Here is a 13630-nt window from a genome sequence, read left to right as displayed (position 1 = left end):
ACAAGGGCCCATTACACTCAGAAAAGACAGCGACAAGCACGTGCTCCTCAAACAGGTACAGCAAAGCAAACTACATTGTTCGAAAACAGATGACAGGTGGCATTGCAGCTGCACAAGACTAATATTGTGTTCATTAAGCCGAAGTACCTGCGGTTAACATTTTCTGAGCCATTTAATTGTTTCTAGTAATAATTGCTGCGTGATTTCATGGTTTCCTGTCTGACTGTTATGCACATATAACAATTCAAGTCTTATCTAACCAAAGTAAGTGGTACCTTATGCCAGCAGTGTTATTATTGTTGTCTATTCAATTAATTCAAGTATGTTTCTTCGCACCTTCTGCACTTGTGTATGGTGCACAGCACCTCGGTCCTTGATTGTCCTAGGCACAACAGTGCACCCTACATGCCCTGTCGTCGACTGCACGAGGTGCAAGGCAAGGTACGGCCACACCGCTGGCACCCTTTAAAGGGACACCAAAGCGAAACAGTAAATCAGTTTAGACTAATGAAGCATTGTTTGAGAACCCTGCAGGCAGTCATGTCAAAAAAATAGTTTGATTATTAGATGAGAAAATGAAGGTCCAAGTATCAGTATTTGAATTTCGCACCGAAACCCCAGCGCCAGTACATCAGCATGACATCAGGGATTCCAAAGTATGTTTTCACATTTGGGCCGCGTTGGCTGAATAAAGGTTCCTGAAACTTGCCATGTTTATCATTTGGTTCCTTTAGAACCCAATGTAGTCAATCTGTACCGCTGTATATAATTAGTAGGCCCTAGAAGATGCCATCAGAATCCAAGACGTCACAGCCCCCAGGGTGCGGGAACTTAAGTAGACATTGCCACCCATATTTCGTTCTTGCGCTTTTTCTGGCTTACCAAACGTCTTATCGTTGTAAGAGTGGTGTTTTTGGTGTTGTAGAACGGTAATTTACTGATACAGAAGAGATCGTTTTGCACTTTAGTGTCCCTTTAACATTCCATAGAATGGGAGCAGCAGAAGTCATGCCATTGCGGAAATACTATAAAACATTAATAACATTCAAGGGTTACAGGTGTGATTACAAGTGTGAAGTGTGATGTGGACAGACAGACCACAAACCAGTTAAGTCAATGGTGAACACTTCAAATAAATAAAAAGCAATGAAGAACAGAATAGATTTCGCGACATGCGTCTTAAGGTTTGAGGCCAGTGGGTACCTGATGGCTAAAAATAGGCCATGTCAAAAAGAAAGTACAAAAGAGGTAGTTCAAGCAAATAACAGTTTAGCAGATAGAACACATTGTTTTAGCACATACAGTAATGTAAAAACAAAATAAAAGTAAAGAAGTCAACCTAATGACTGCATTTGCATTTGTGATTAATGCGAGTCAAAACAATGGGGATGTCTTGAGATGAACGTACTTTGATATTTCTTCGCTACTTTTCAGGAATTAGAGGCCTGCAAGCTATGGGGCTGGAGCTCCTGACAAGGAGAGAGGAGAATGATTTCATCCTTCGTCAAAAGGAAATTGAACTCCAGCACTGGAGGTTGGAGTATGATGAGAGGCATCTGGCATTGGAAGAAAAAAAGGTCGCTCTGTTTGAGGAGAGACTCAAAAGAGTGGAAACCCAGTGTAAGAACAATAATGATAAAAAATATGCTCAAGCAGCATGAAAACAAAATGCTGAGCCTCCTCCAACAGCACAGCTCATAAGTTCGGCCTGTAGGTGTGCATTCATCTTTCAATAAGGCTCTACAGAGAGACACGCACGAGTGTCTTTGTCATTCCATGCCTGTCTTTCTATGGCACTGTTTTGAAAAATGTATGAAATAAAGTGCTTCTGCTGTGTTGAAGAAACCCGAGTCAGTGTTGTGGCCTCCAGCTGCGGGGGTTCCACTCCAAAATATTCTGAGACCTGCGAACCGTACATGCAGGTGTGACAGTTCGCAAGAATAGCACCAACTTTATACATACGCAAGACATTTTGCTGGCGCAACTTCTGATTTTTGTAAAATCTAGAAAAGCAAACAACCCTGCTATTTTTCCGAAGCCCCACTCAACTGCCTGCCTCACAGTGCTCATCCTTTTGATAAAGGCAAGCTGCTGCACGGTAAGGCTAGACCCGCCCATAAGGCTTTAGTAGCAAAGGTCGTAAGGGGTAGGCCGGATCACCGTAGAGGCAAAAACTTCCTCCTTTCACAAGCTGCTCAAGTTTCTGGTACGTCTTGCTCCTTCGGAGGATACCTGTAATGATAGCACACAGAAACATTTTACTAATTGAAATCACATCTGATAGCCTTTAGTAAATTCTTGCAAAGTGTGTGTAGCTTGGTTACCATTAAGTGCACACACATGCTGAGGAAACTGCTTTCTGCATAGTTTTTTGATGCACATTTATTTATGCAACAAGACTAGGTTTAAGATATTCCATCTAAATAATTTAACAGGGTTCTACCACAGTATCTGACAATCAGACTTGGATATTTCCACTGTTCTTTAGTGAATGAATGCTCTTTCATGGGTATTATTCCTCATGTAAATGTGCGATTCTCTGTAAACATGTGTGCTTACAAAGAAAACCAGTTTATGGCACAAGTGTTAATCGGGACATGCCATTACTTTAACATGTTCACCTTGCTAGGATTGATATAACCACTTTCTTGCAGCCACATTGTTTTATTGCCATGTGATTCAATACCTATTTATTTCACTGACCACCTGTACATACAACACCTAACCATTAGAATAATTGCATTCAATTACAATATTATAACAGCAGCAGAGCTTCTTCGGTGTGTCACAGCATTAGTGTACCATCAATTACTCACCTGTTGAAATATAATCTTGGAACTATGCTGTTCATATCATTGAATCATCTTTACACCACGATGCATATTTTTCATTGTTCTTGACATCACTCCCACTACATTGTCAAAAAATTTTGAATGCTCTACCATCTCACCATAAACACTGGTTATAAGGCATTACACTTGAAAACATTGTTTAAAATTTCTTTTATGATACGGATGTTTTTGCAATTTTTGCTTATTTTGTCCCTGTGATACAAGTTCACAGCTATTTCACAATTACTGTAAAGTTTGACAACAGTTCCCAGACAGCCTTGTGCTCTTAGACCTGTTTCAGTACATTTATTATACTGTTGTTTCCTTCTCCGAATCTAAAAAGACTTGCATTAGGTCTGCAGTTAGACATTACACACAAGCAGATCATTTGCTGTTTCCTCCAAACAACATGGAAAGCTTGCACCTTGTCTGGTATACGTGTTACTGTATGCGTGTTAGTCTGAGTCACCTTATGCAGCAATTAGCTGTATATACTGACGATCATCAGTACCGTGAACTTGCCTGCATCGTGACGACTGTCCACGTATGGGCCGTTCAACTGGCAGATGATGCCATTGGGGCACATGATGGCCTGATATTTCAAAGCATGAAATCATTTGTGCCCAGAGAAAAAGAGCTTTTGGTCCCTTGATGGTCGGCAAATGGCCCGTGCATTATAATCGATGAACCTCCAACAGTTTCGTAGCGGCGCCCCTTTGGAATACACGGCCTGCAAATAAACATTGGGTGAGTAGACCGCACACTGACACAATACCGAGAGCGTACCTGAGAAAAGTCTTCCAATTTGGCGAGATCCAACCAGAAGTGATTATTTGCATCTTGAAGAAGATATCAAAAAGTGCTCTCAATGTGGGCGAGCACCGCATTTGTCGCCGACGAAATCACAGAGTAATGTCATCCGAAGAGCGACTCCAGTTCGCGCAGCCTGTTTGGATATGCCAGACGCCGCAGAGTTAAGCAAAGACTCTTGTCTCCTGGAATTTTGACGCACGGCGGTGTAGACAAAACTTCTGGCAGTCGTAATGCACTCTGCAGCCTTCGCAAATTATCTTGCTTGAAACGAAAATATGTCCGGAATTGTCCGCTGTCCATCCTGTCAATGTTCAGGTAGCCGTGGGCTGACAGTGGTTCTCGCCGCGTGTATTGAAGCACTTCGAGGCACAGCAAATCTTCTATTTCGGACCACTTCAACGTGGACATGAGGAAAGGGTCCTCTAATACACTCTGCAGTGACATTGCTTGTCGTGCGAACGGGAACCACTTAACGAGGCAGCCCAGATTCCACAAAAACTTTGCCACCGCATGTGCACCTATCAACAAGGTTGTCAACAAGGCTTGGACTGGATCCGGAACACACTCGATGACTCTCCCGAAGTCGACACATTATTTTTCACTCTGAAAACTGCACCACTAATGCCCTAAAAACACATGCATACATGCTTTATAAACAAATAAGTTATATACATATGTTTTGATTTGTAAAATTCACATGAAGTGATTTCATTTTTTTTTTCACCACGCCGTATTTAGTCGGAGGGCGCTGCAAGCGGGAAAGGCCCACTCCGCTATGCTAAACGCATAGCTAAAACGTGAAAACCGCCCGCCGCTCCGCTGTTGCTTAGGGTGGCAAACCGTAGCGGAGCGGACCGTAAACACGCTCAACTAAAACACTCTATTACTTTCATCACGTTCCGCACTTCCATGACTAAAAAAAAGCTGCAACCAAACTTGCCTTTATTATGTGTAGGCTTTATAATGGTTGTGGTCAACAACAACAAAAAAGGCGCCTTTCGAGTTTTCTCATCTGCACTCATGGGCACGCAACAAATTGCGAGCGGCAACGATAGTAGCCACGTTTACACTGATACGTTAAAAGTGTACCCTATTCATATGCCAACGCTTAGCAGAAACGTGCCGTATTGGGACAGCAGTGAAGGCAGGTGCCGCAGTTTCCGTAGCATGCCGGCCATGTGCATCTATGTCAATGGCAGCTAAGCGCGCCCATCTGTTTCTGTCCCCTCAAAGTGGACATTACTGCGTTTGCCGCAAACTTGCCGATATTAACAATATTATTCAGTACTGATACGGAAGAAACTGTTTCAATGCACGTAATGTACTCACGAGAAGAAAAAAAATCGCATTCGGCACGTTCAGCTTGCTCTGCCGGCTGCCATTTTTGTTTTGGTGTCTCGCAGCAAAGGTGGGACGAAAAGAATAAGTTTTTTTCTTTTCGCGGGAAATTTAACTCGCGTAATGATCGCACCCCTGATCTTGCGTCAATTTTTTTGACAGAAAAGTGCGGCCATTATGCAAGTATATACGGTACTTCCACAAGCATATGTCCTGGGACACGCATTTTAAACACATTATTACCAAACTTTTGAGGACTGTCGGCATTTTGGCTAAATTACATTTTTTCGTACCACCCAATATTAAATGACTGATTTACAACGCATTATTTTTGCCCAGCTTAAACTACTGCTTTTTTGTATGGGGCAAAACTACATCATCCAATTTACAACAATTGTCATGTACTTCAGGAAAAAGCCCTTGGACACATAGCTGGAGTGCCCTTCAATGCACATACAAAACAGCTTTTCAAGCAGCTTAATGTAGCACCTGTTCGTAATTTATATTCATATAATAAGGCCATATGATGCAAACATACCATGAATACTAGAGAAGACATCATAATGCCGTTATCGCACTTGAAGACTAGGACACCTACATATAACACACGCACCAAAGAGTATTAAAAAGTCCCATTTTGTCGAACTAAATATGGAGAACAAATGCTTCAATACAGCATACCTGCACTTCTAAATTTTCTTCATGAACGAGAGATCGATGTCACAACTGTCAGCAAAAACACACTGCACTCGATTTTTATAACGCATTCATATCATCTGTTCTACGTGGGGTGCTTGTCTGAAAACTAATATGCATTTTATTATGGGCATTTGATTTCATGCATACAACCCTGCAATTCTCTGTATTTGTTTTTTCCTACAGAGAATATGTGAAATAGTAGTCCTTGCCTGAAATTTTGATATTGAAATGTATGCTGTTTTTGTTTGTAACGCTTCTTGTGCTCATATTATGTTTGAAATGTTAGTGTCACTGGTTTATCCTACTGTATGCCTTGTAAAGGGGGTCCGAACCTCTGTCAAGTAAATTCACTTTCACTTTTTAGTTTGGGCTTTCCCTCTTCAATATGGAAATAAATTTAATTCAATTCAATTGAAACTTGCTACAAAATACTCTGTCATTATTAAAGGGAAAACGAGACATCCATGTGAACGTAGCTAAGTGCTACAAAGGAAACCCATATGGGTTCCTCGAAAGGAAGCACTTCGACTACGCGTGCCATCTGCTAGCCGACTGGTTAGCTCTGATGGTAGCGCGGCTGCCCGGGAAAAGTGGTGGTCCCGGGTTCGAGTCCCGGACCAGGACAAATTTTTCTTCAACTGCGAAACTTTTCTTTCGAGGAACCCGTATGGGTTTCCTTTGTAGCACTTAGCTACATTCACGTGGATGGCTCATTTTCCCTTTATTAATTACTTCCCTCCACTTTGTGGGTTTCTGCAGAACTATTACGTCAAAACACTCTGTCGTTCCACTTCAGTTTTGAAAAACACACATTATTTAAATTGCAGTATAAAACTAACTCTTTGTGAACAACAGAGGCTTGGCTAACTAAATTTTGGCTGTATAATGTGCCTTTTTGCCCGCCACAGACTTTGTTGCGCTTCCCAGTGATTTCGTGACTGCAGGACTCAGAGTTACCACTTAGATAAGCCTATCCAAGAATGTGCCTCCACTTGTGCTACCTTCTGTTTGTCCTCCTCGGAGCGTGCGTCGCTGCGGACATTGGCCCAGGGCAGGTCACTGGGCCACCAAAGGGGTCTGGTCGACTCCTTGCCCCAGCCTGGCTTGCCCCGCCCAGTGGAGTACTTGAGCATGAGGGGGATGAACGCCCGCAGCTGTGCCTGCACACATCACACACACCGGGCTATAACAGCGACCCACCACAGGTGCATAGAACGCACCGATGAGAGCCCAACACAGCACTCGCAGCTGCTGCACTTGTTTCTTTCATTTCAGGGGGGCAGACAAGGCGAAAGGGCGGTTAAATTGTTTTGAGAGTTGTACAAAGCCCTGACACAATAATCACAAGCTGACAAATCTATAAAAAAAGTAAAAAATATTCAGGTCATTTACTTGCCAAGATAGGAAAGGTTTCATGTTGGCAAAAATCCTATCTTCAAAGTGCTGTTATTTAGGTACAGTCGCCGACTGATTTTCCGGACTCCAAAAATTCGGACATGCTCGATTATTCGGTCTGCTTCGTGGCACCGCCATTCTCCCCATAGACCATAATGCATAACAACTGCCGAAAGTTCGGACACTTTGCAACCTCTCGTCTGATTTTTCGGACACTCCTTGGGCCAACTTGATCGAGAGCACCATGCACCGACTCTAACCGGTGCATGGTTCGACTTGCTGAATGCCATTTTTGTTTTGAACGAAGCCTCCTTGCTGCCCAATCAAGTGGCACTACTGCAAATCCCCGCTCATCATCATTGTTTCTGTCTGGTTCGATAGAGTGGCTCTACAGCAGTTCCGGTCTCAGCTTAGTAAGCCATATCAAGACCATCCAGCAGCTGATTTGTTTCTTTCCTCGTGCACGACGCTGCGAGTAGGCCACCTTTTTCGTTTGTGCGACTGGTGTCGGCGTGACGGCGTGGTGATGTTTGCTTTGCGTGCTGTGTCGAGGTTGCGGTGATGCAATGCAGCATACGGAAACATCGTGTCAAGTGTCTAATGGCGCTGACAGTGCCTGTGCAGACTGCGCTGGGGAATGCCGGCAAGCGGGTACCGGGAGGCCTAGGATTTGTCGCCTTCCAATGTGCTCCCTAGTGACGCCGAAAATGTTCTGCTGAGACCTGCGCAGTGGTTGCATTGCGATTCCAGACACCGTCTCATTTGACAGTTTCACAGGTGCTGACACTGCTGTACTGACATGCGCAGAACTTGAAGACGGCGAGATCATTCGTCAGATTTCTGCTGCACCGCCGGACGATGACTCTGGAGTCGGAAGATGACACACCACATGTTACGCTGCCGTCGCATGTGCAGCGTGTACAAGCAGTGACTATGCTTTCAGCCGCCTATAGTGACCGTACGGCCCTCTCCGAGATTCAGGCTTATCTGATTGCTCATAACGGAACAGTGTGCAACGGCGCATTCACGATTTCTTCAAGCCTAGTGCAGAGCCCGAATAAGTGCGTGGAAATAAAGGATTTCATTTTTTTTTCTTAATCTGCTTTTTCGGACACCTGTTTATTTGGACATTTTTGCAGTCCCCATGAGGTCCGAATAAACGGTCGTCGACTGCTTTTCCATGCAAAAATGAAAGTTGTTTAACATTTTCATTTTTTATTTTTACAATGCCAACAATGCAGAAAATTAATTCCCATACTTATGTTCACGGCTGTGATTCAGCCTACTTGCAATTTTCGGCCCAATGTGTCACGTGTCTCAATGCTACGATGTGCAGGTGCCGCATGTGAGCTTGAGTGCATGATCCTGGTGGACCTCCGCCTGCCTGTGTCTTTTATTCTGTTGCACATCAATGCTGCTTGTCTACGCACGAGCTTACTCTGTTTCATCGAGCAAGCGCACAGTTGAACTTGACAGGCACACTTGCTTATTTGTCTGCCGATAGCTCACGGACCTAGACATCACTTCTACAGCTCTCAGTCTTGCCCACGATCTCTGACCCATCAGAAATGGACCACTCAATAAGTGGCAAACTTCTAACGACAGCTTGCTGCCGCCCACCATCATGGCAGCGAGCGGCTAATTTTTATTTACAGCCACACTACCTTGGTAGTTGTTTGATCTCACCAGTGCTGCTTCACCAGACGTTGGTGACAAACGTTATGCTTTGACAACAAGTTGAAGCATCTTTATTTGCAGCAGCCCTACAGCTCTCGGAAAGCTAAGAAACCACATCACTAATGAAAGCGAGAGTGTGGGGCACAGCCTGAACATCACTTAAGCAATATTCTTCCGACAATGTGCACGTGGGTCATGTCCTAAAAATAGAGTGAGACACCATACGTGTCTCTACACTGAACACGTCGAAGTAAACCAACGAAATACTCTCTGACACTGCGCCAGAAACACTGACAGCAGGAATCACATGCTACTTTTCCCACAAAGGAGAACACAATGTGGCTGTGGTGCAGTTGCAGTGCCAACCGAAGCCGGAATGCGATGCTGCCAGAGCAAAATGGACGAAACTTTACCATGGCCACGGTCCGGCCGTGACTTAGAAGCACTTTGCGCCTAGCCTCTGCTACTTCCCATCCTTCACTAGAAATGGAGGTAGTTGCCTGTTCGCTCTAAGGTAGCACATAGTCTGCCATTTCCAGCAAGCCAAGCAGCGGCCAGCGAAGTTTGATACGTTATGCCGGTGAGGCTAAGACCACTGAAATTTTGCCCTCTGTATAATTCGGTGCATTAACCTGGCCTGCAACATCCCGGCTATCAGTTGTGGCAGCGCACGGGCACCAGTACCTGGAGCGCCAAAGCACAAGCTCAGCATGCTCACTTGAGTGAACCCGAACTGTAGGCCCGCATGCTGCCAAGCTACAACGTTGTACCCTCCGGTCCAGCGGTCGTGAAATAGGACATATTCTATTCATGCGCCAGCCATGCGAAAACTCGTCGAATGCCGGCAGTCACTAGACTGTAGAGCCTCAAATTTACAGAAACATAGTATAACGCCATGCTTGTCTGCATTTCACGGGACTATATTTAAGGTCTCCATATCTATACTTGCACCTTTCGCTTGGTCACCCCAATACGCTTTTCGGCTCTGAGCAGAGACAAAATGCACCGAGGCTCTGTTCATTAAATGTACACAGCCGAATAGAGAAAACTGGCCTGACCTTGAGAAGAAGGCTCGAAAAATACAACAGCGCTTCAAAAGTTGGGCTCATCATTCAACTTTTTTGCACATGTGTGCTTGGCGAGTTTACCTTTGGAAACGGTTAACTTGTTGCTCTTGAAAAGTACTGCAATATATCTGACTGCATGCGAGGTTTTTTTCTTAGTTATTACATTGCAAAATGTCTGGAATTACACTCGAACCAGACTATATTGAACCCGTTTACATCGAATTATTCTATATATCGAACAATTTCTGGACACGATATAGTTAAGCGCAATGCGTTGGCGGGCTAGTTGGTGCGGATCCATAAATACTTCGATTAGCGCAATACAACGGACACAAGAAAGGCGACAGGACAAGGCGCTACAGTCGACTCCCGATAATTTGAAGCCGCTTAATTGGAATTTTCGGTTAATTAGAAGTGAAGTGCTGGTCCCGTCAGTTTTGCATGTAATCCTATAGAAGAAATCGCTCGACAATTCGAAGTCCTCATCCAGTAATATTGTTTAATTGGAAGTTAATTTTCAGCCGGGATCCTCGAGGTGACCGTCATTCTTTGATAGAATGTGCAATTTTTCAAGTGTTGCAACAGCTCCGTGCTCCACGTTGGTGTCATCGCCACCGCAGCCGCCCGCAACGCCATCCTTATTGGAGCGGCGCGATTATTCATTGCTACGGCTGCCGTGGCCTCCGCGATCAACTCCGGCGGGAGGGGAAGCGGCTCCCGCCGGAGCTGATCGCGGAGGCCACGCGGGTGCCATAGGTGCACGCAGCGCTGCATACTGGCAGTGGCGAGATTGTGCGAGATTAGTCTTGCAGCGTGCGCAGCGTATGTCGAGGCTTTATTCTATGCCGAGGCGTGTGTTGGTCGAGCGCCTTTGTGCGGGAAGCTCGTAGGCTAGGTTGTTCCACGAGTGATTCGGAATTGACTGTACCTAGTCGCGCAGTTTATAGCCATGGCAAACCGTGGCTCTTATCGCACGCTCGACCTGGCAACGAAAGTCGAGGTTTTGAAGGAAGTTGAGAAGGGAGGTGCCGCCAAACAAGACATAGCGCGGAAGTACGGGATCAAGCCGAACACGCTCTCTAACTACATCAAGAACAAGCGCACAATAATGGATGCATTTGAGAACGACAAGTTCAAGACTTTCGGAAGCGAATGCGCACCGGTGCTTACCCAGAGTTGGAGAAGGCTCTGCTGGTTTGGATTAGGGAGGCCAGGAGCAACAAACTTCCTCTCAGCGGAGACATCGTTGCGATGAAAGCCCGAACGCTTGCAGCAATGTTGGGGATCGATGACTTCGTTTCGTCAGATGGATGGCTGACGCGCTTTAAAGATCACCATGACCTGGTTTTCAAGAGCGTGTGTGGTGAAAAGGCGTCCATTAACCAGGAAACATGCGCCACGTGGAAGGACGGAAAGCTGCGTGAATATCTCGCCGAATACAGACCGGAAGTCATCTTCAATGCAGATGAGACTGCACTCTTCTATCGGCTTCTACCAGAGAAGACCCTGACATTCAAGGACGACGACTGTGCTGGGGGCAAACGCAGCAAGGAGAGAGTGTCGGTGCTGACCGCGGCAAACATGACTGGCACGGAACGATGTTGGTTACTTGTGATCGGGAAAGCCGCGAAGCCGAGATGTTTTAAAGGCGTGAAGACGCAGCCTGTGGACTATGAGGCGAACAAAAAAGCGTGGATGACGGCCGAAATCTTCAAGAGCTGGATAAGCAAATTGGACCGCAAGTTTGCTGCTTTGAACCGCAAGGTGCTGTTCCTTGTCGATCACTGCAGTGCTCACGTGAATGTGCCAGCCTTGAGTGCAATACGCCTCGCATTTTTGCCTGCAAACACAACGGCTGTTTTGCAGCCAATGGACCAAGGCATCATCAAGAATGTTAAAGTCCTGTACAGGCGGCACCTCCTCGAGCGCATGATTTTGTGTATGGATAGCTCCACAAAGTACGAGGTGAGCCTGCTTAGTGCCATCCACATGTTGGCGCGAGCATGGGATCGTGTGAAGCAAGAAACAATTGCAAACTGCTTCAGGGCTTGCGGTTTTGTGGCAGCTTCTTCGGAGGATGCCTCTGAAATTTCAGCGGAGGAAGCGTCAACAAGCGAGCTTGACGGCACTGATTTTGGTGATACTCTCGGGGACGTCAATTTTGAAGATTACGTCGCCGTAGACAAGGCGGTCGAAACGTGCGGTGCGCTGACGGATAGCGAAATTGCAGAGATTATTCGGCCCTAGGAAGCGACCCAGGAAAGCGACGATGACGTTGAAGGCGAGCTGCAACCTAAGGCTGCCGATGTAGCTGCGGGCCTTTCTCTTGCGACGCGCTTCTTTGCCGCTGAAGGTAACGCGGGAGAAGCGTTCCGCCACATCTACAGCCTGCAGAACTTGCTTTCAGCAGCGCGATTCGGCAAGAAGAAGCAAAGCAAGATGACCGACTGTTTTTCTTAGAGAAAATACTCGATTTCGCCACAAATGAAGTGCTGTTTTTTGTGTTTTGTGCTTAATTGGAAGTTTGTTTATTCGAAGTTTTTTGCGGTCCCCGTGAACTTCGTATTAACGGGAGTCGACTGTACCTTGTCCTGTCGCCTTTCATGTGTCCGTTGTATTGCGCTAAACGAAGTATTTACGGTATAGTTATAATGAGTACCGTATTTACCCGCGTATAACCCGCCCCTGCGTATAACCCGCACCCCTAACTTTGAACTCGGCGGAAAAAAAAAAAAAGAACTCGCGTATAACCCGCACGTTTACCTGAAAAAAAAAAAAAATGAGCGCTAGAAAGATGCAACTCACACTCAGTGATCATTTCGTTTTCAGAACATTTATTCAAACGACCGCCACCACGTCACTGCTTATCCGATTCTTAATCGTCGCCGCTCTCACTACTGCCATCCGAGGCTTCATCGCCACTCTCAAAGACGTAGTCGTCCTCGGAACCATCCAGACTATTACTGATCGCACATTTTTTAAAGCTTTTGCGCACCAAATCGGCCGGTATCGCTTTCCACGCATCCACGATCCACTGGCACAGCAATAGAATATCAGGCCTTCGCACGCGTCCCGTCGGTGTGAGGGCGTACATGCCGTCGGCCATCCACTGGGCATACAGCCGCTTCACGTGTGCCTTTAACGGCTTGTTCAGGCACACGTCGAGTGGCTGTAGCATGGACGTCATGCCGCCAGGTATTATGACGAGGTCGGTGCTGGTCTCGGCAAGGCGAGCCTTCACCGCATCAGTGCAGTGGCCTCTGAAGGAATCTAGTACGAGCATCGACCGGCGTGCCCGCAAGGCACCTGGTCTTCGCTCCCAGATTACTCGAAGCCAGTCACCGACTAGGCCACTGTTCATCCACGAATTTTCTTCCGCACGCACAACGATTCCTGGGGGCAGTGGAATGCTAGGTAGCGTCTTGCGTTTGAAAATCACATACGGGCGCAGTTTCGTGCCGTCAGCCAAAGCGCATAGCATGACTGTGCAGCGCAGCTTGGCATTTCCGCCGGTCAGCACGCCGACTGATTTGGAGCCCTTTTTTTCCATGGTCGTGTCCATCGGCATCTCAAAGTACACAGGTGTTTGATCAGCATTTCCCACCTGAGACAGCAAATAGCTGTGCTCCTTCCGAAGTGCGATCACATATCGTTGAAAGTTCAACAACTTTTCCTCGTAGGCTTCAGGAAGCCGCTGGCACATGGTTGTTCGCCGCCGCATAGAAAATCCATGTCTTCGCATGAAGCGCTGAAGCCATCCACGGCTTGCACGAAACTCACGTGGAATGTTCAATTCCCGGGCCAACTTCA

At 46.1% G+C, this 13630-nt stretch overlaps 1 protein-coding gene across 6 annotated transcripts in view; it reads right to left on the bottom strand.

Annotated features, from left to right (window-relative positions):
* Positions 1–13630, bottom strand: part of LOC142558608 (DNA-binding protein P3A2-like) — a 221067-nt gene that overhangs the window by 96265 nt on the left and 111172 nt on the right. For all 6 annotated transcript variants that reach the window (XM_075670767.1, XM_075670770.1, XM_075670771.1 and 3 more), the window contains one exon: positions 6683–6841. In XM_075670767.1, the coding sequence (XP_075526882.1) occupies positions 6683–6841 (159 nt within the window). The remainder of the gene's footprint in view (positions 1–6682; positions 6842–13630) is intronic.

This window comes from Dermacentor variabilis, chromosome 9 (genome assembly GCF_050947875.1).
Source record: "Dermacentor variabilis isolate Ectoservices chromosome 9, ASM5094787v1, whole genome shotgun sequence".
NCBI lineage: Eukaryota > Metazoa > Arthropoda > Arachnida > Ixodida > Ixodidae > Dermacentor > Dermacentor variabilis.
Note: the sequence above shows the minus strand (reverse complement) of the source record. Positions and strands in the feature narration are given on the sequence as shown.